Consider the following 23581-nt stretch of genomic DNA (forward strand, 5'->3'; position numbering starts at 1 on the left):
AAGCTGCCATCTCTGATTGGCCAGCAACTTCTGGCAAGACAAAACTACAATGCTGCACCAAGAATCTCATCAGTCAGCTCTTAGCAAGTGATTAGATCTTGATCCAATGTACTTTACCTTTGGCTCAGTTGTCGTTGAACATGTCTGCCTCCACACTTGGCTACAAAATGGAAAACCTTGGCTATAGACTAATGTACAGAAGTAGAAGCAGGCATTCATCCCATTGAGCCCATGTCAGTTCACCTTTGAGCTACAACATGTTCTGTCTCCCTCTCCTACTCAAGTTGCATAATCTCCAAATATGCTTTGCTTCCATTCAGTTTCGCAGAGTCACAGTCACAGAGCTGTACAGTATGGAAACAGACCCTTCCGTCCAACTCGTCCATGCTGACCAGATATCCTAAATAAATCTGGTCCCATTTGCCAGCATTTGGCCCATATCCCCCCAAACCCTTACTATTTATATACCCATCCAGATGCCTTTTAAAAGTTGTAATTGTACCAGCCTCCACCACTTCCTCTGGCAGCTCATTCCATACACGCACCACCCTCTGCGTGAAAAAGTTTCCCATTAGGTCTGTTTTAAATCTTATCCCTCTCACCTTAAACCTAAGCCCACTTCGGAATCACTGATTGTTTTTGCATCTGACACCTTAATAGGCAGCACGTTCCAGGCCATATCACTGTCTGTCTAAAAGTGTTTTTCTTTATATTTATCCTTTATCTCTATACTCATCAGCCCTTTAATATCAGATAATGGGAAGAGTATTTTCTTCCCTTTCGTATATAAGCCTGCCATAATCTTATACATGCAAATTTCTCCTCAGTCTTCTTTGCTCCGAAACACATAAGATACAGTTAATAAGGTTGAGCAATTGAGTTGTTCTCACCTCAATAATCTACTTTTCTAATATCACACATTTCATTAAATTTCAAAGCATTCTTCTTTTTTAAAATGGATAGCCATTATACCTACATGCAATACAAACAGTGTACAAAGTTAGCTTGATCCTTTAATCTGACAATACGTCTGTTTTGAGCAAACCGACAATTTATTGATTCGTTCACTCTGCAATGAAAGACTTCTCTTTCATGCATGAACTGGAAAGCCTTCATGTCTATTGTGGTTTAAATCTTTAGGCAGTGGTCAGTCTGGAAATTACACTGTGAATTTTCACTGTGGGGAAAATACACGTTTTTGAAGTATTCTACGTGGACAGGAAATATGCTTCAGTATCGATCATTTATTTGCATGGCCTTTTGGGATATTTTATCCTTTCAACGTTTTCAATATAGAAATGGGGTATTTTCAAATGAGTGTAAATTTTTCATTCTGAGATTGTGGATTGAGTCCATATTTCACTCTGTGTTGTGGCAAATACTAATTCTTGAACAACAGCAGTTTGGATGATGTTTAATGCAATGTTTAGAATTCAAAGTGAATAGAGAAAGAAAAGTAAATTGAGAATTGTGATAGAGGAGCTGAAATCTGAGCTCTGCTATGCAGAGTCTGACAGTGTTGAGGTATGATAAAGGATATGGCTGAGTATGGTCTTTTGAAAACAATTGCTTTGTTTCCTAGGTTCTCCCAGGAGCCCTTTGAATAGAACTGCTCTCACTTTAATCACGGTGTGCAGCTGTGTCCTAACGGTGGTATATGGAGGTCACTTGACATGCCCCCTGATGGTGAAGGTGACCTTACATGTCCCTGAACACTTCATTGCTGATGGTGAGTGTTTTCCCTTGTGAGTACTCATAGGAGACAGAAAGACTTCTCGTTGATGTTGGTTTCTTTGTACTGTTCGAATGGTGTGAATTTCCTGTGTGTTACAATCCTTGGGAGTGGCTCAGCACCAGCTGTGGTCTGTGTCTTGTTTCTACTCAAATCATTTTTCTCTACATTCAATACAGAGGAGAAAGCAAACATTGGTGCATGCCAGAAAATAGGAAAAAATTATACTGCTTTGGAATGTATTTATAAAAATTAGTTGAAGTCCGGTTTGTTCATTAAGTATTTCTGCTCAGTTGGTTGATTTTGCCAGCAATCCATCTAAAATCAGCATAATCGCAGTGAGATAGTACAGCATTTCAAGGATAAATTGTCATCACAAAATTTTGTGCTAGTTTTAAAAAGATTTACTGAGAAATAGGGCCTACCCAATAAAGCCGGCCATGGACCAAGCAATGGGTAGTTATCAATGGCCATTTCCACATGGTTAGCTTTTTGCAGGCCACCAAATGACTCAACAATTAATCTCTTCCTTCTGGGCATAGGGACATTACTAGGAAAGTTTTATTATGCTTTTTAATTCATTCGTTTTCTAATTTACCAAGAAATTGATTGCAGTACCTAAACATAACCAGCATGAAATTTTAAATATATTTGGAAGTCTTTTTCCATCATTTAAACCCAATGTACTTGCAGGTGATGGATGGATGCTGTGATTAAAAATACTTTTTTTTTGATAGTCCTATTTTCAGATAGATTAATCAAATTTCAACTGATAATTACATTTGAATAAATGAAAGAGATTTATTTGAAAGAAGTGTTTTACGAGATTACCAATTATGCTGGTTCAAGACAGATATTGTGTACAGCAATATACAAATTAGTTGAATGGGTACTCGAGAAGAAAATATACTTTAAGGCTTCAATTTAGGTCCATTGTGCTGATTACATTCAGAGCTCAAATTCTTTCAAATCTCACGTGACTCATTCAATAAATTCAGATAAAGAAAAATGATATGAAAATAATTAATCTCTGCTGCTACCAATTTGGTAATGTTCATTGGTTTAATTTTCTTTTGCTTCTGCATACTAATGATCCTAACGGTGTCAACTAACAGTGTTGAGCAGATGAGATGTCTGGTTATGTTAACTAGTCAATTCATACCCATGTTCCTTTTAATTGCTGAAATAATCCATACCAGTTCATAAAATAAGTTCAGAACTAATTATCCACCATAAATTTCATTTGAAACATAAAACAAAATAAATTCTTGTGATAGTGAGGATAATTCTCTTAGTTAAGTAGTTTTCAAAATACAAGAGCAATGTTGGAGAAAGCAATCAACAAATTAAGCTACATCTAGTGTCGTACTGACACCTCTGTTCTTGGCAAGGTCACGTTCATAACCAATTGCTGTATTGAGGAGACATTAAGTCCCGGGGAGAATTATTGTAAATTTAGAATTAGTATAGAATTATTGATTGACAATAGTCGTGAGGTGCATTATGAAGTCCTTATTTTTCCAACAGCTCCAAGTTAGCAAGTGTCTTCTGGATAAAACACATATATTTGACAATTGACCATAATTGCTAAATTTAACACAAATGGTTTTAACCAAACCCCACTTTATCAGCTTCCTAGTTTGGCTTGATTGGGCAGAAAAATGATTGAACCAATAGATCACATGTATAAACAAGTGCTTGGTCATTTCCTTCAACCATAAAAAGATGCAATAAAATCTATCCAAAAATCATAGGTTCACCTTCCACTTTGGAAAGTCACTTTCAAAATGCACTGAAAATTACGCTGGCTATGTGAATGTTCAAGATTCCCAGAAATTCATTTGCCTAAGTCCTTATAATTCCATAATTAATTTTCCCGAAACATAATTGTTCATTTTTTTGTCTTTTTTCCAGTCCTTTAATGTATTTAAAATGGAGTTTAATTGTTCCAACTGAAAATGAGTTTGTCACCAAAATATTTTTAGTAATTGTGTTGTGTTCTTAACTGGTAAATAACTAGAATCATAGAATCATTAAACCTGATTTAAAATTATTAAGAATGACTTTTTCAAAAAAATTTTACTCTGAAATATTGTGTTTTTTTCACTGGTATACACTAGTTGGTTTGTTTAGGGAATTGTTCTTTTTTGAAAAAAAAGCTTTCCAAACCTGCCCATTACTGCCTGTGCATCTCAAACAAAGCATACTTTGAAAAGACTTCCCTGTTCTGATAACGGTATACGTATCTACCTTTAAGGGATGTATCATAAATTGTTGTCAGTCACTATCACCTCAACAGACTGTGATCTATTGGTCCCAGACTTATCTTCAGTTGATAGGCAACAGCACCAACGACAGTGGAGATCAGATGTACTTTAATAAACCTCGCAATTAACTCTATCCAGAAGTAATTTAATCCTCAGATAAAGTAGCCATGTTACTGTTTCAGCCCCCGTTGTGTAATTGCTAAGTTCATGTCAACCAGAAGAGTATAACAGTATTCCTGAGCCACCTCAATCAGTGGAATCTTGCAATTGTCAGGGTCAGTTTTGTTGTCAGGATCTGAGTTAGAAATCACATGACACCAGGTTATAGTCTCACAGGGTTATTTGTAAACACAAGCTTTCGGAGCTTTGCTAAATAAACCTGTTGGACTATAACCTGGTGTCGTGTGATTTCTGACCTTGTCCACTATAGTCCGACACCAGCACCTCCACATCAGGATCTGTGCTGGGTCAATTCAATCTTGCACATTGCAGCAGTTGATGAGGACACGAGCACAAGTGTTTTTGAATGCACATCATTGATTTAAAAAGGTGATCTTGGAGATAGTCTCTATTTGAAGCCTGGCGCATGTTTATAAAGATGGTTCATTTTCCGTTGCCCAAGCTCAGGTCCACTGCTGTTCATCTCCTAACATTACAGGTTAAAATGTTAAAAGGCAAATGCGACAATTAGTTCAAGTATTTACATAAGTTTACACAGTGAGTATTACATATAAAATGATGTTTAAGATTATTTTCTGTAAAATGACAAGTGAGTACAAAGTCAGGACTAAACTGAGGGGAACAAAATCAGGGGAACAAAACTTAGGTGAAGATGCCTTGGCTTGTGACTGCGGTGAAGTCAGTGATTTAGTAAAATTGCGCAGGGTAACTGGGTCTCAGAGCGACACCAAAGTTGTAAAATGAATATCTATTGAGGCTAATGTGTTGGAAGTGAGGAAGTAGTGGTTAACTGGTGCTGGAGGACTGTAAGGCAATTGCAGGTTCTGCAGGCACTAACGGCAACACAGGCTTTCAGCAGAATGGCTTAGGTTTTGGGGAAATGCTAAACCCTAATTTAAGGGCTTTGAGTAAGTTGTCAAAATGGCAGGTCTTAAGGAAAAAGACCAACATTGAAAATAACTCCTAGTTTTAAAACGAGATGGTCAGATTTATTTTTCTAAATTGCAGGTGTAAGTGATGACAATGTTTTTGAAAGCTGTGTTGCACATACAATTTGTGAGCTCCTTTGTGAGGAGGTGAGGATGGACAGTGAAGTAGAAAGTGTTCAAATTAGATTTACATCCGAGAAGTTTGCAGTTGTGCCTACTCTCTGAAATGATCTTAGTGGACTTGGCTGTGGGGCCGGCAATAGGACACAGTTTGCGGTAATTAAGTCATTTTTGGCAATGTATAGCCAAGCTACATGGTCAGCAAGTGACACCACAGTGTGAAGCTGGATGAACACAGCAGGATAGGCAGCATCAGAGGAGCAGGAAAGCTAATGTTTCAGGTCGGGACCCTTCTTTGGAAATGGGGGCAAGTGCAATCTTTTGGATCTGAGATCACAATATTGTGCTGGGAGGAAAGACAAATTGCCTGGGATCTTGTGGCCCAAAGCCTGGGTTTAGAATTGGCCCAAACTTGAAAGTCGTGAGGCTAAGAGGAGTGTACTTTTCTGAAGAAATATAATGATCACAAGATTCCACTTATTGTGGGATTATAGTAAATTGAATGAGGCCCAAAAATGAATGCAGTTCAGGTGACATGCTAACTGGAGAAGTCAGTACAGAACGTACATCAATGTGGATTTTCACATAGGATTGAATAAATTTGTTTCTTTATGACTAAAAACTGTGTTTAAATAGTTCATTGAAATCTCTGCGTGTGAACACTTTAGTCCTTAATGATTTCTGCACTGGCTTAATGTATGGCTTGCAAAATTAAGGGCAGGAAAAGGATTTCAATAGTTTTAAGGCCATTTCTTTCCCACCAAAGCAGAACCTGCAAGTATTTTTGTTCTAAATATAACTTTATGAGGAAAGCATATTGATCTGCAAGACAACATTCTTCTCCTTTGCTTTCCCATTCTGGAGGGAGAGTTGTATGTATTGCAGTAATCTTAGCAATGGATGACAAATATTATCATGATAAATGGAGGTAATTCACATAAGTAACAAAATTTTTAATCAATGCCTCTGCATCAATCCCTATTATTCTTGGGAAAAAGGTCTTAATTCCCGGCAGTCTGTCAGCAGGAAATGATCTTTTATGTTATTGTACTTATTATTAATGTTGTATTCAGCCAGTACAGAACACACATTGGAAAGAGGTGTATTTGAATTTGGTTTCTTAGTGGAATAATAATCTGCTGTAAATAATGTTAAGAGGTATCAATAATACTCTTGTTTTCTGCAATACACACTGTACAGAATATTAGCAATAATATATACTGAGCTTTTTATCATACAATAACCTGTTCATAACACAACATGCCAGCTATTGATCAAATATCTTCAAATACTTTCAAATATTTTCAAGAACTGTGCTCCAAGTAGTCATTATTTGAACTAATATCTTCCTGACCCTAAGTATAAAGCTCACTCAACTTTATTCCATAGGCCACGCAGACTAGCCAATTTACCCATCCAATACCTCCTCAAGCTAATCTGACAACCTGACCCAACTTTAGCTAAGCCAACTATACCCCAACCTAACTCTCCCCAGCCATCCGAGTACTCCCCAGACTCGGACCAACTACACCCCCCTGCCTACAGACCATCCAACCTGATAGCCACAGAAGCAATTTCCTCTGATTGTTTGGCACCTATGATTACCCCTCAACCTGTCCCACCTCAAACTATATGCCATCAGCCACTCCAATAGCCCCTGACTGCCTGACTATCAGCTCTCCAGCTCTCCTGCATTACCAGCTGAATTCCACCCTCAGAGCTCCCCACTACCCCTGTCCCCTGACCACTGTCTACCCTTTCATTTCCAATTGTTCACTCACCCAACATACTCACCTTACCACCTCACCTACCTGCGCACCCACTCACTCAACAACTTGCCCATTCACTCCCTCCTACTTTCACTCGTTCATTTGCTGCCACACACTGATTTGTTTAAAAAACTTGTACATAGAAAGACTTAAGTGAATATGACAGGGAGACCATAAAAAGTGACTGTGTCCTCCGTTCTTGACTCTACTGCCATTTGCTGGACTTGCCCAGGAGCTACGATCTATTTCACTGCCAACCAAGTTCAGAAGATCCCAAAATCAATGGACTGAACAAGTCTGGGAAATCTTGGATGGCAGTGCATGCAGCATTCCCACTGATCAGAAGATTTGAACTGTTTCATCCACTTTTTGCTTTGGCACTCATTTGTTATGTCGCTGGATTCATTGAGTTTTGTAGTATGCAAATATATCTCAGTAGCTCTTTGCAACAGCAAGTGAAGCCCATGGAACTGCTCCATGTAGATAACCATTCCACAGCCTTCAGCTCTAAGCTCCCCCATCATTGGCAGAGACTATGACTTGGAGCTGCAGTTGCAACGTGTAGAGCGTGCATTACATTAAATTAATCCTTACCGACGAGTTAGAAACAAAAAATTCCTTGAACCATTATCTGCTTTGATTTAATTCTAATTGTTTTCAGTGACAAATGAACATCTCTTTATTGAATGGTTCTTGTCTGTTTGAATCCTGAATATCTGTTGTTCTTGATGTCGCTGTCCATCAAACAGGGTTATGAATGGATGTTTTAATGAGAAGGAGAAACAATCACATTGATCTGGTATCTTTAACTTTTGCCATTCTCTGTTGTTCAGGGAGCAGTTTTGTTGTCAGTGAGGGAAGCTTTCTGGATGTGTCAGATTGGTTAAATCCTGCCAAGTTATCGCTGTTCTATCAAATCAACTCCACATCTCCATGGACAAGAGACCTTTGTGGGCAAAGGACATTAGAGCCATGTGAACATCTTTGCGACGAGGAAACGGGTGAGTTATGAATCCTGTAACATCGATCAACCACGCTTTCCAAAGTGAAATTATTGGTGCTTATTTATTTAGTTCCAAGTTTCTGACACTAATTTAGCCATCTTTTCAGGTGCACTAAATATTGCTTTCACTCTAAAATTAGGTGGAATGAAAAGCATGTAGAACCACATTATGTTTTTTTTTGTGATCTGGCAGTTTCCGTTGCTGCTTGGCTGTTGAAGGTAAATAACTCCTTCTTATCCTTGTTGAGACAAGCTTAATAACAAGGCTTCTGGATGTATATTTTAATCTCAAGATGAAACATGAGATATGCAGCTACAGCAAACAAATAGGTAGACACAACACAGTATAGTGCTGAAGGAACACAGCAGGCAAGGCAGCATCAGAGGAGCAGGAAAGTTGACACTTCAGGTCGGGACCCTTCTTCAGAAATGGGGAGGGGGAAGGGAGCTGGAAAATAAATAGAGAAGTGGGGTTGGGGGTGGGGAAGGTAGGTGGGATGGTGATAGGTGAGTGCAGGTAGGGAGTCGTGGGGATTGGACAGTGGGATGGATGTGGCAGATAGGTGGGAGAGAAGATGGACAGGTTGTGTCAAGTCAAGAAGGCGGGGATGAGAGGGAGGGTTGGACATGGGAGGAGGCCGGGGGGGTGGGGAGATTTTAAAACTGGTGAATTCTATGTTTAGGCCATTGGGCTGTAGGCTCCCGAGGCGGAATATGAGGCGCTTCTCCTCCAGTTTGCGGGTGGTGTCATTGTGACACTGGATGAGGCCCAGGATGGACATGTCACCCAGGGATTGGGAGGGGGAGTTGAAATGGTTTGCAACTAGAAAGTGTTGTCGTTTGTCACATACAGAGCACAGATGCTCTACAAAATGGTCTCTGATTCTACGCTTGGTCTCACTGATGTAGAAGAGGCCACATCAGGAGCAGCGGATACGATAGACCAAGTTGAAGGATGTGCAGGTGAACCCCTGTCTGATATGAGAGGTTTGCTTTGGGCCTTGAATGGAGGTGAGGGGGGAGATGTAGGGGCAGGTGTAGCACTTCCTGTGGTTGCATGGAAAGATGCTGGGTGTGGTGGGGCTAGTGGGTAGTGTGGAGCGGATGAGGGAGTCACGGAGAGAGCGGTCCCTCCGGAAAGCAGATAGGGGTAGGGAGGGAAATATCTCTTTGGTTGTGGGGTCAGATTGTAGGTGATGGAAGTGGCGGAGAATGGTACGTTGGATGCAGAGTTTGGTGGGGTGATATGTGAGGACAAGGGGAATTCTGTCTTTATTTTTGTTGGGGGAGGGGATGTGAGGCAGAAGTGCGGAAATGCAAGAGATGCGGTTGAGGGCATTTATGATCACCGGAGGAGGGAAGTTGCGGTCCTTGAAACAGGAGGACATCTGGGATGTCTGTGAGTGGAACCCACCATCTTGGGAGCAGACGCGGCAGAGGCGGAGAATTTGGGAGTAGGGGATCACATTCTTGCGGGAGGATGGGTGAGAGGAGGTGTAGTCCAGGTAGCTGTGGGAGTCTGTTGGCTTGAAATAGATGTACGTTTTGAGGCAGTTACCAGAGATGGAAACAGAGAGGTCCAGGAAGAAGAGGGAGGTATTGGAGATGGTCCAGGTGAATTCTCCGTCACTTCTGCCACCTACAATCTGACCCCACGACCAAGGAGACAATTCCCTCCCCGTTCCTATCTGCCTTTCATAGGGACCGCTCACTCCATGACTCCCTCATCCGCTCCACACTCCCCACTAGCGCCACCACATCCAGCACCTTTCCATGCAACCACAGGAAGTGCTACACCTGCCCCTACATCTCCCCCCTCACCTCCATCCAAGGCCCAAAGCAAACCTTTCATGTCAGACAGGGGTTCACCTGTACATCCTCCAACTTGGTCTGCTGTATCCATAGCTCCCAACGTAGCCTCTTCTACATCAGTGAGACTATACGTAGACTCAGAGACCATTTTGTAGAGCATCTGCGCTGTGTACGTGACAAACGACAACACCTTCCAGTTGCCAACCACTTTAACTCCCTCCCTCACTCCCTGGGTGACATATCCATCCTGGGCCTCCTCCAGTGTCACAATGATGCCACCCTCAAACTGGAGGAGCAATACCTCATATTCTGCCTCAGGAGCCTACAGCCCAATGGCCTAAATATGGAATTGACTAGTTTTAAAATCTCCCCACTCCCAACCTCATACCATGCCCAACCTTCCCTCTCATCCCTGCTCCTTGATCTGACACAACCTGTCCATCTTGTCTCCCACCTATCCGCCCCTCCCACCTCATTGTCTAATCCCCACCACTGCCTACCTGCACTCACCTATCACCGTCCTATTTACCTTCCCAGCCCCACCCCTCCTGTCTCTCTTTATTTCCTAGCTCACTGCCCCTTCCCCATTTATGAAGAAGGGTCCTGACCTGAAATGTCAACTTTCTTGCTCCTCTGATACTGCCTGGCCTGCTGTGTTCCTCCAGCTCCACACTGTGTTGTCTCTGACTCCAGCATCTGCAGTTCTTGTTATCCCTAAGCAAATATGTTACTGGATTTATTTACAAATTTCCCTGATTCGAGTTTTCAAAACGAACATTAACTTCAACCCTCAATGGGTGGGGGATAGTTGGCAACTTGAACTAAAAGCACAATCTTTAGTTGAGGTGACAGTATATGGTTTTCACTGAGCATTATCATAAAGATCACTCTGTAAGTCAGAAGTCAGATCAAACTTTGGACTCATGAAGTAAAACCAACTCTCACTCATTTTGTTGTGATCATTTTTATGATTCTTCTTGGGTGTGGAAATCGCTTTGAAAAGATCAATGGCTGGTCTATTGACCAAGCTGGTTTCTATTATAAACGTACTGATGATTCTAATTGATACCAATTCTTGAACTAAGTTTAGTGCATGACTGTAAACATCTAACCTCTGCACTGGGTTAGCTCTTATCACTAAATGTCTTGCAATCATAGAGTCCAATGTTTTAGCAATGGGCTGTGTGTAGTGAGGATGATACTGAGATAGTTGGCAAATTGGGATTGCCTTCAGCAGGGGAATCTGGCATCTGCACATTGCCATGCCCTTTGTGGCAGTGAATAACTTGGCAGCTGGGTGATCCTTTGACCCATTTCAGTGGCCAATTAAGGAAGGCTACCACCATGTGGCAACCTCCCAGTGGATTTTGGTAAACAGGATGTTCTCCTTGATGTGTGTCCATCCAATCTGGGTGTTCCAAATACCAGGTGATATCTCATTCAAAAAAGCATAACTTCTTCATGGGTTTTTTACAATATGAGTAATCATGTAAAAACTGGACCTTCATACCAATTCAGTGATTTGTAACTGGTTTTGATCTGCAAGGACTTCAGCCGTATGCCCGAGAGGAACAGGGACTCGATGACAACAGCTTCTGGATTTCCACATTTAACTGCAAAAATGTGGACGCCTGTCATTACTCTCAGTTTCATGGAGTAATGACAGCAAATTCTGACCATCTTCATAACTGCAAGAGCCAGGGCACATGTTTAAAATAAGGCTTATTGATCAGAAAGTGGACACTGGCTGAAGGAGATGGAGTGTTTTTTTTCTGCACATGTGTCAAACCTCTGTCCTTCAGTTACAACCAAAAAGAACATCTGGTCTTTCATTCCTGCTGTTTGTGGAATCTTGCATAATTGTTTTTGGCATAACAGTCCATAAATATTTGGTCCACGTTTTTGTGCATTGCTGAAACAATTTCCTGATACATTGTCTAAAGATTTTGAACTTGAACTCACTGCAGGACTTGAACAAAAAAGTCCAGCTGACACTAAAAGGCCATACTAAGCTAATGCTGCACTATGAGGTACTGTCTTTCACAGGAAATGTTAAACTGAGCCCTGTCTACTTTTCCATGTGGACGTAGAAGATCTCACATTACTACTTGAAGCACAAGGGATTATTGCCTGATGCTGCAGCTGATATGTAGCCCTCAACCAAAATGTCTAAAGTAGATTAATTGAACCCATTATTACTATTGAACCTTAGTCATAAATTGGTTTGCTGTTCCAATATTAAAACAGTAAGTATGACTTCAAAGGTGACACATTGGCTCCAACAGTCCTTTTGGGACTGCTAGAGTCTTGGAAGATGCTATATGAATGCAAGTTCTTCTTTCTGTTATGAAAATGTGCTTTGAAGGATTCAAAAGTTCTACTTTCCTCCCAGCCTGCCAGCATTAATGACTTGTTTGCCAGCAATACCGGTGACGACACAAGTTCTGTGAAGTTTGTGTCACATGGAGACAGGGCAGTTAAGAAGGCATATAGCATGCTTGTCTTCATTGCTCAGACCTTGGGATGTCATGTTGAGGTTGTACAGGATGTTGGTGAGGCCTCTTCTGGAGTGGTGTCCAGTTCTGGTTGCCCTGTTGTAGGAAGGATATTATCAAGCTGGAGAGGGTTCAGAAAAGATTTATCAGGATGTTACTGGGAATGGAGCGTTTGAGTTATAAGGAGAGGCTGGAAAGGCTGGGACTAGTTTCACATGAGCGTAGGAAGTTGAGGGGTGGCCTTATAGAGGTTTATAAAATCATGAGGGGTATAGATAAGGTGAATGGCAGGTGTCTTTTCCCTATGGTGGGGGATTTCAAGACTAGGGGACATATTTTTAAGGTGAGAGGAGAAAAAAATTAAACAGACATGAGGGGTAACTTTTTTACACAGAGAGTGGTTCGTATATGAAATGAACTTCCAGGGGAAGTGGTGGATGTGGGTTGAGTTAAAAGACGTTTAGAAAGTACATGAATAAGAAATGTTTGGAGGAATATGAGCCAGGTGCAGGCAGGTAGGGCATGTTTAGTTCGGGATTATTGTCAGCATGGACTGGTTTCTTTCAGTGCTGTATGATTATGACTACTTTGTGCTGTTTGCTGCATTTTATGTGATATCTAGATAAGAGGGCTTTAATGAGCAAAATAGCATTGATGTGAGCTCCAAGTAAAGCTGTCCACAGGGCTCTTAAATTCATTCATCTGAACATAGTTGTGAATATCTAGGCCATAGGTCATGTTAATATTTTTGAGATGGTTTTTAGTTCTGAGAATATTAACATTGTAAAAGGTGAGGGAACTAAAAGGCTGTGCTTTCAAGATTTTGGAATGTCTCTCAGTGGCAAGTTTAAGAGGTGAAGATTCTTTGTTTAATAAAGTGAGAATGGAAGAGATTGAGCCGTCAAAAAGCAACGGAGCTCATTAGGTAAAGTACTGGAGATGTGATGTCTGCAAACTTTGCAAAGAAGGACACTTCAGAGAGATTTCTTTTTGTTTTGCAAGTGAGAGTTAATTTAGTTTAAAGGTGTTCAGTGCACACTGAAAGGTTGTTACATTCATTTACTTCATCAGAATGAAGAAGAGATTATAAGTGAGCGATAATTGACTTAAAGGTCAGTTTGAGGACATCCAAGAGCAGGCAATATCATTATGCAGATTGGTGGAGCAAAGGAATGGCTTCTGGTTTCAATTTCTCTGGGTTTTTGCTGACAAAGCTAGTTGCAGCTTGGAACGGATGTGTGTGTTTCGCAGCTCACTGAGAAAAGATAGCAAATAAATTAGTTAGCTCGACCAAGGCAGTAAGTAGTTTGTTTTTTGTTGGACATGGACGTCATTAGTTGAGCCAGCATTAATTGCCTATTCCTAGCTGCCCTTGAGAATGTGCTGGTGAGCTGCCTTCTTGAACTGCTGCAGTTCGTGTGCTGTAGGGAAACCCACAATGCCCTTAGGGAGGGAATTCTAGGATTTTGACTCAGTAACAGTGAAGCAACAGCAATATATTTCCAAGTCAGGATGGTGATTGGTTTTGAGGGGTTCTTGCAGATGGTACTGTTCCCATGTATTTGCGGCAGTTGTTCATCTTGATTGAAGTGGTCATAGGTTTGGAAGGTGCTGTCCATGGGGCTTTGGTGAAGTTCTGCAGTGCATCTTTTCGACCGTACACATTGCTGCTAATGAGCATCGGTGGTGGAGGGAGCAAATATGTGTGTATGTTTTGCCAATCAAGTGAATTGCCTTGTTCTGATGGTTTCGAGCTTCTTGAGTGTTATTGGATTTACACCCATTCAAGAAGTGCGGAATATTCCATCCTACTTACGACTTGTGCCTTGTAGATGATGGACAAACTTTGGGGACTCAGGAGGATGAGTTACGCACTGCAGTATTCCTAGCCTATGACTTGGTCTTGTAGTATTGTTTTTTATTATTTGTTCACGGGATGGGGGCGTCACTGGTGAGGCATCATTTATTGCCCATCCCTAATTGCCCAGAGGGCAGTTGAGAGTCAGCCACATTGCTGTGGGTCTGGAGTCACATGTAGGTCAGACCAGGTAAGGATGGAAGATTCCTTCCCCAAAGGACAATAGTGAACCAGTTGGGTTTATTCCAACAATCAACAATGGATTCACGGTCATCATTAGACTCTTAATTCCAGATATTTATTGAATTCAAATTCCACCATCTGCCATGGCAGGATTCGAACCTGGGTCCCCAGAACATTACCTGGGTCACTGGATTAACAGTCCAGCAACAATACCACAAGGCTATTGCCTCCCTGTTATATGACAAGTCCACTTGAATTTATGGTCAATGGTAACCTGAAGGATGTTGATAGTGGGGGCATCAGTATTCGTAACACCATTGAATGTCAAGGAGCAATTGTTAGATTGTCTCTTATTGAAGATGGTCATTGCCTGGTATTTGTGTGGTGTGAATATTACTTGTCACTTGTCACCCCAAGCCTGGATATTGTCCAGATCTTGTTGCATTTGAACACGGACTGCTTCAGTATCTGAGGAATTGTGAATTGTGCTAAACATTGTGCAATCATTGGCAAACATCCCCACTTTTGACCTTATAATGAAGGGAAGGTCATTGATGAAGCAGCTGAAGATGGGTGGCACGTTGGCTCAGTGGTTAGCACTGTTGACTCACAGCACCAGGGACCTGCGTTCGATTCCAGCTGCGGCCGACTGTCTGAGTGGAGTTTGCACATTCTCCTCGTGTCTGCGTGGGTTTTCTCCGGGTGCTCCGGTTTCCTCCCACAGTCCAAACATTTGCAGGCTAGGTGGATTTGTCATGCTAAATTGCCCATAGTGTTCAGGGATGTGTAGATTAAGTGGGTTATAGGAGCATGGGTCTGGGTGGGATGCTCCGAGGGTTGGTGTGGACGTGTTGGGCCGAAGGGCCTGTTTCCACACTGCAGGGATTCTATGATCTATAAGATGGTTGGTTCTAGGACACTACCCTGAGGACCTCCTGCAGAGATGCCCTGGAGCTGAGATGACTGGCCTCCAACTGCCACAACCATCTTCCTATATGTTAGGTATGACTCCAACTAGCAACAAGTTTGTCCTCTAATATCCATTGGTTCCAGTTTTGCTCGGGCACATTTATGCCACACTCGGATGAATGCAGCCTTGATATCAAGGGCTGTCACTCTCACCTCATCTTTAGAATTCAGCTCTTTTGTCCATGTTTGTATGTTTTGTCCATGTTTTGTCCAAGGCTATAATGAGGTCAGGAGCTCAGTAGCCTTGGCAGAACCCAAACTGGGCGTCACTGAGCAGGTTATTGCTGCGCAAATGTCGCTCGATAACACTGTTGATGACACCTTCCATCACTTTACTGATGGTCGAGAGTAGGCTGATGGAGTGGTAATTTCCTGTATTGGATTTGTCCTGCTTTCTGCCTGTAGGACATACCTGGGCAATTCTACCTGTTGAGTATATGCTAATGTTGTAACTGTGCTGGAAAAGTTTGGCTAGGGGAGTGGCAAGTTCTGGAGCACAAACCTTCAGTACAATTGCTGGAATGCTGTCATGGCCGAGAACATTTGCACTGTCTAATACCTCCAATCATTTTTTGATATCAGTGGAGTGAATCGAATTGGTTGAAGACTGGGATTTGTGATGCTGCGGAGCATTGGAAGAGGCCGACATGGATCATTCACTTGGCACTTCTGGCTGAAGATAAATACAAATGCTTCAGTCTTGTATAATCTTTTCTTTGACCTTATGGAATGTGGGTATGACCCAATCTCAGTTTGAATCTATGTGATGGAATAGATTTCCTAGTTTGAAGCCAGTGGAAGAATACACAGTGGTCCCCAGAGAATCTTGTGAAAACAGAAATAATCAGCACATTCACTTGGAAGTTGCTTAGAATCCCGACAGTGTGGAAACAGGCCCTTTGGCACTACAAGTCCACACTGGCCCTCAGAGCATCCCACCCAGACCCATCCCCCTATAACCCACCCAATCTACACGATGGGAGAATTAGCATGGCTAATCCACCTAACCTGTACAACTTTGGACTGTGGGAGGAAACCTACACAGAGAGAACATGCAAACTCCACACAGATAGTCACCTGAGGGTGGAATTGAACCCAGGCCCTTAGTGCTGTGAGGCAGCAGTGCTAACCACTGAGCCACCGTGCTGCTGCTATATTGCCAAAGTACCTGGAACAAATGACTAAAGCATCCATACTCAAAAGCAGGTAAATTAAAGTTTTACCTCTGAGAATACTGGAACTGAGGAGAATTCTCTGAGGGCTTATACAGTGCTTATGGGTGGTCCCTGCAGGAGCAACTGTGAGATTGGTCTGGCTTGTCAGAGAATTCTTGGGAGAAGGAAGATGTAAACCTGATTGCATAACAGGCATAGTTATAAACCATATTGTTAAACTAATTAAACTAGTTTAACTTTTTTATGAAATTATAGAGTATTTAATAACATTTGTTTAAAGAAAAGCAAAATATTGTGGCATAGTTCTATTGGTCCTAAACAAGTTACTTGGATTTTTCCTTAAATGTTTACAGTTCCTAACCAAACCATGACAACATCAGTAAACTTCATTGCATGAGTTTAGAAAGTGAAAGGAAGCAATTAGTGAACATGAGAAATGAAGTTTCTGTGTATATGGCATCATCCTGCAGCGCCAGATAGTTAAGCTGCTTATCAGTGTAGACAATAGGGACATAGACAGATTTGAAGAGCTTCTAATCTCACCATTCCAAATGTTCCTCCAATTGCATCTATCAAGGATTTGTCAAGCATCCTCCTTCAGCTCAGTAAGTAATTGACTGAAGACTTATCCCTTCTCGTTCAGGGTGTTTCGTTGTATGCTGTCTGTTCTTGCAAAAAGATAGGGAGTGACTAATTGAGTGCTTTTCATAAATACTTGCAAGATATAAGATTAATCGTAAGCTTCCCTCCATCCCAAGGTTAGATCTGGGAATGTCAACTGATAGCTGTGCAGTTCAATATGCAATTCCTTACATATTGAAGCATTTCATACTGCCATGTAGCAAGTCCCAGGCATTATTTAAGCTTTGACTGATTAGTGGCAAACAGCAACTGTGCCGCGTAAATGATAGGAAATCATCTCTCCAACAAAAGCTAGCTAACGTACGTTGGCACTGCGAACACCAAATCCAGCAACATTCAAGAAACTGGACACCATCCAGAGAAAAAAATAGCCTATTTGATTGGCAAGGTGTCCACATTAGAAATATTCATTCCTGATGCATCATGGATGCGCAATGTACCATCTATAAGATACATAGCACATCCCGTTTCTTTGACATCACCTTCCTACACCTCTCCATCAGAAGGACGAGGGCAGCAGATGTGTAGGGACATTGCCACTTGCAGGTTCCTCTTCATGTGTCACATGGTTCTGACTTAAATATGTTATCATTCCATGAATAAATTAAGCAAACCTATTTTGTGGGAATACCAAGAACAAAGAACAATCTTTGAGCAGGCTAAGTGAAGAGGTTGAGATCAAAACATGGTTCCAGCATATAAGCTTTTAGCAGATGCATATGATTCACTCCCCTTGCTGTAGTGTAAAAATAAAATTCAATTTGTGCTCATTACGAAGGCATCCGCAGTTAACTAAATGTGTGATTCAAATGAGAAGAAGTGTAAATGCAGCATTGTCTTAGTTGGAAGGAATAAGTGATTTCTAATAATTTAATTCATGGGAGGTAGACATCGCTGGATTTGCCAGTGTTCATTGTCCATTCTTTTTCACCCTTGCGAAGGTAATAGCAAGCTGCCTTTTTGAACCACAGTAGTCTACATGGAATAGACAGACCTATGATGCTAACAGGAAGGGAATTCCAGGATTTTGACCCAGCAACAGTGAAGGAGCGTCAATGTATTTCCAAGTCAGGATGATGAGTAATTTGGAGGGGAACTTGCAGGTGGTGGTGTTCCCATGTATTTGTTGCCTTTGTACTTCTAGATGATTGTGATTATGTGTTTCGGAGTTCTTTCGAAGGATCTTTGATGAATTTCTGCAGCACATCTTGTAGATAGTACACACTTATGTTACTGAGCATCAATGATGGAGGGACTGACCATTTGTGATATGCTGCCAATCAAGTTGGTGCTCTGTTTTGGATTGTTGCCAAGCTCCTTGAGTGTTGTTGGAACTGCACGCATCCAGGCAAATGGGGCGTATTCCATCACACTCCTGACTTGTACCTTGCAGATGATAGACAGATTTTGGGGATCTGGAGCCGACTTAATCACTGCATGTTTCCTAGCTTCTTTCCTGCTCTTGTAGCCACAGTATGTATATGATCAATTCAGTTCAGTTTCTGGTCATGGTAACAAGCAGGATGTTGATAGTGGGGAGATTCAGAGATGATGAGACCATTGAATGTCAAGGGACACGAGCTAGATTCTCTCTTGCTGTAAATGGCCCTTACCAGGTGTGGATATTACTTGCTGTTGGTCCTGGATATTGTCCAGGTCTTATTACATTTGGAAATGAACTATTTCAGTATCTGAGGAGTCACAAATGATGCTGAATATTATGCAGTTCCAGGGGGTAAAGACAAGTGCCAACAGTTCTGTGAGCATAGAGGGAATTGCACCAAACCCCGTAAGAAATATAACATTGAGAAATAAATACGGCAGTGCGTCATACTCACCTGGTGCCCAGGTCGGTATGCCAAATCTCTCCCAGCATGTCCTGGAAATGACACTCCTTGCAGTTTTATTTCTGTCACATTCTTCCAGGTAATCAGTTACATTTACCTGGCCTCACACCTGACACCACTGAGAAAGAGGACCTATCTGTGACTTTCAGCTGATTTAGCTCCGCAGGTCTGAACCTGATTGAGAAATGGTAGACAAACAGGAGGCTGGAAGAACACATGACGGCCGGGCAGCATCTGGAGGAAAGGAGCAGGCAATGTTTCATGTATTACCCTTCTTCAGGGCTGGATGTGGGGGTCGAGGGAGCTGCAAATAAGGGGGAGGGGAAAGGGATGGAGGCAGAATGGTGGTGATAGGTGGACACTGGTGGTAGCTACGACCTGGTTGGTCGATGGGAGGGATGAATCCAGTTGGTGGCTGGAAGCGAGAAGATGAGGCTGGAAGGGAGGTAGGGAGATGGGTGGGAATGTTATTTGAAATTGGAGAACTCAATGTTGAGTCCTCCGTGCTGTAGGGTGCTCAGGTGGAAGATAAGGTGTTGTTTTCCAAATTTGTGTTGCGAGTTGCTGCGACACTTAAGGAGACCAAGAACAGACATGTCAGAGGGAGAGTGGGGTTGGGGGCAGGGGATGTGCGATGGGGAGCTGAAATGGGCATCGACTGGGATGTTGGGTTAGCCATTACAGGCCAGGCGAATATACTTGGCGAAACGGTCCCTAGTCTATGTTTGGCCTCACCGAAGTAGAGGAGGCCACATTGGGAGCACTGGATGCAATAAACTAGGTTGGAGGAGATGCAGGTGAAGCTCTGTCTGTCTTGGAAGTACTGTTTAGGGCCTTGAATGGAGGTGAGGGAGGTGGTGTGTGGGCAGGTGTTGCAGCTTTTACGGTTACAGGGGAAGGTACCGGGTGGATTGGAGTGGTTGGTGGGGAATGTGGCATGAACTAAGGATGGCGAAGGGAATGGTCCTTGTGGAAGGCAGAGAGGGCTGGGGAGTGGAAGATATTCAGGTGGTGGGGTCTAATTGGAATTGGCGGAAGTGTTTGAGGATGATATATTGGATGCGAAGGCTGGTGGGGTGGAAAATGAGGACAAGAGGTCCCTATCTTTATTATGTTTTGGGGGCGGGGGGAGGAGCTGTGGTTAAGAGCTGTGGAGCGGGGAATGTAGAAGGCACATTGGAGGGCTGTCAGGATGACAGAGGCGGGAGGAAAGGGAGCTGTTTGAAAAAGGTGGAACTTCCGGGATGCTTGAGAGTGGAACGTTTCCTCATCAGAGCAGATGCTATGGAGATAGAGGAATTGGGAAAATGGGATGGAGTTTTTGCAGGATTCAGGGTGGGAAGAAGTGTAGTCTAGGTAGCTGTGGGAGTCTGTGGGTATATAGTAAATGTTGGTACGTAAGCTGTCACCAGAAATGGAAACGGAGAGGTCAAGAAAGGGGAGGGAGGTGTCTGAGACAGACCAAGTGAATTTGAGGGTGGGATGGAAGTTGTTGGTGAAGTCGATAAACTGCTCCAGTTCAGCCTGGGTGCAGGATGCAGCATCAATGCACCCATCGACGTAACAGCAGAAGAGTTGGGGAACTGTACCAGTATACGTATTGAACAGGGACTGTTCGACATAACCGACAAAGAGCCAGGCATAGCTGAGGCCCAAGTGAGTGTCCATGGCAACCCCCTGGATTTGGAGGAAGTGGGAAGAATTGAAGGAAAAGTTATTGAGGGTGAGGACTAGTTCGGCAAGTGGGAGGAGGGTATTGGTGGGGTGATACTGGATGAGTCTGTTGGAGAGGATAAAACCTCCAACTTTGACGGGGAGATGTTCTACTCCCAAGCATTCCGGACGTCTGCCTTTTTCAAACAACATTCTTTTCCCCACTCTGTCATCCAGACAGTCCTCCAACGCGCATTCGCCATTCCCCGCTCCACAGCTCTTAATCACATCCCCCTCCAAACATAATAAAGATAGGGACCTCTTGTCCTCACTTTCCACCCCACCAGCCTTCGCATCCAATGTATCATCCTCAAACACTTCCGCCAACTCCAATTAGACCCCATCACCTGAATACCTTCCACTCTCCAGCCCTCTCTGCCTTCTGCAAGGACCATTCCCTTCACCATCCTTAGTTCACGCCACACTCCCCACCAGCCACTCCAAGACACCCGGTACCTTCCCCTGTAACCATAAAAGCTGCAACACCTGCCCACACACCACCTCCCTCACCTCCACCCAGGGGCCTAAACAGCCCTTCCAAGTGAGACAGAGCTTCACCTGCATCTCCTCCAACCTAGTCTATTGCATCCAGTGCTCCCAATGTGGTCTGCTCTACGTCGGTGTGACCAAACGTAGACTAGGTGACCGTTTCGCTGAGTATCTTTGCCTGGCCCGTAATGGCCAACCCAACCTCCCGGTAACCGCCCATTTCAGCTCCCCGTCCCACTCCCCCCCGCCTCCCAACTCTCCCTCTGACAGGTCTGTCCTTGGCCTCGTCCAGTGTCACAGCAGTTCGGAATGCAAGTTTGAAGAACAACACCTTATCTTCCACCTGGGCACCCTACAGCGTGGGGGACTCAACATTGAGTTCTCCAATTTCAAATAATCTTCCCATCCATCTCCCCGCCTCCCCTTCCAGCCCCACCTCCTCCCTTCCATTCCACTTTCTGACCCTCTCCAGCCACCAACCAGCTTCCTCCCTCCTGTCGACTAACCAGGTCGTACCTACGACCAGTGTCCACCTATCACCACCATTCCACCTCCACCCCTTTCCCCTCCCCCTTATCTGCAGCTCCCCCTACCCCCACATCCAGCCTTGAAGAAGGGTAAAACCTGAAATGTTGGCTGCTCCTTTCCTCCAGATGCTGCCCAACCTGCCATGTTCTTCCAGCCTCCTGTTTGTCTGTCTTGGATTTCAGCATCTGCAGTGTTTTTTTGTCTCTGATTGTGATATGAGTCGCTTCCAACTTAAAATCTCAATAAGAATTTTCAAAGCGAGAGATTACTAATGACACTTGATCACAAATATAGGTCTTACACAAATGACATTGAGTCAGTCAGATAATCATCCTGCTCGCTGAACATCAAAAGTACCCAAGTAAAACTTCCTTCCGATATTTTATGTACACTACAGCCTTGTCTAGAAGATGATTAACAAATCTGCTAAAATATCAGATTGAAATGAAATAATTATGTGCAGTCGAATATTTATTTAATTAATTATAAATTGAATTCTGAAGGACACTACAGTTTTTAATTTCTGTTTTTGTACCTGCCTCTAATTCTTCATCTTGGATCAGTAAGTTTTGACGACCTTTTCCAACCAAAATGCCAGCCTCATTTTGATGTTACACATCAGTCCATTCGGCTGTAAGGAAAGGACTTAGAAGACTCTCTTTTCATATTTTGCTGTTTTATCAACTGATAAGTTGATATCTCTAGTTTCCTTCCTATCAAACTCTTTCCCAGCTTATTTTCTGCTCTCTTGACTGTATTCCAACCAAATGTCTGGCTCCCCAAAATGCACATTCCTGGTCTTATTTTATCTGATAAATGAATAATTTTCTTGTCTCAGGTATTGTCCCCTTCACCTTTAAGTGTGCTGTTAGCGCATAACCAATGTTGGAAAACGCAGCATTAGCTTTAGCATGGACTGTGACAATGCAATCAGGAATGGGAATATTATGATTTAGATTTTATAAGAAAGTAACCTTGCTTTAAATGGACACAAAGAGCCTTAAAATTGGCTGCCAGAGCCCACCTGACCTTGTAAAACTGCAGTGTTTTCAAGCTCCTAGAAAGCTGAGAGTGGATTATAGACACAGTCGCAAACCACTTCAACTCCCCCTCCCACTCCTCGGACGACATGTCCATCCTGGGCCTCCTCCAGTGCCACAACGATGCCACCCAAAGGTTGCAGGAACAGCACCTCATATTTTGCTTGGAAACTGTGCAGCCCAATGGTATCAATGTGGACTTCACAAGCTTCACAATCTCCCCGTCCCCGACCGCATCCCAAAACCAGCCCAGCTCGTCCCCGCCTCCCTAACCTGTCCGTCCTTTCTCCCACCTATCCACTCCTCCCAGCTCAACCCCCAACCCCACCTCCTACCTACCAGCCTCATCCCCGCCTCTTTGACCTGTCTGTGTTCCCTTGACTGACCAACCCCCACCCTAACTCCCCACCTGTACTCACCTTTACTGGCTCCATCCCCGCCTACTTGACCTGTCTGTCTCTTCTCCACCTATCTGCTCCTTTATCCATTGTCCATCCGCCTCCCCCTCTCTCTCTATTCATTTCAGAATCCCCTTCCCCTCCCCCATTTCTGAAGAAGGGTCCAGTCCCGAAACGTCAGCTTTCCTGCTCCTCTGATGCTGCTTGGCCTGCTGTGTTCATCCAGCTCTACACCTTGTTTACTTAGACATGTGAAGAGATTTGAAATGTAGTGTCAATTTCCACAAGAGTGGATGGTAGCTCATTGACAATAGCTTCACTGGGGATTTGAATAGTCCTCTCCTACCTCATCAAACATGGAACAATGAGAAACATCCAAACTAATAGCTGAGACAATGCAAAGATAATTACCAGAACCACAAGACAGTGGAT

The 23581-nt window shown here is 43.0% G+C and overlaps 1 protein-coding gene across 1 annotated transcript in view; it reads left to right on the plus strand.

Annotated features, from left to right (window-relative positions):
• Positions 1-23581, plus strand: part of LOC109912707 (astrotactin-2-like) — a 1431562-nt gene that overhangs the window by 610706 nt on the left and 797275 nt on the right. The window contains exons 6-7 of the mRNA XM_048613352.1: positions 1583-1729; positions 7831-7998. Coding sequence (XP_048469309.1) covers positions 1583-1729; positions 7831-7998 — 315 coding nt within the window. The remainder of the gene's footprint in view (positions 1-1582; positions 1730-7830; positions 7999-23581) is intronic.

Source organism: Rhincodon typus, chromosome 28, assembly GCF_021869965.1.
Source record: "Rhincodon typus isolate 14 chromosome 28, sRhiTyp1.1, whole genome shotgun sequence".
Classification (NCBI taxonomy): Eukaryota; Metazoa; Chordata; class Chondrichthyes; order Orectolobiformes; family Rhincodontidae; genus Rhincodon; species Rhincodon typus.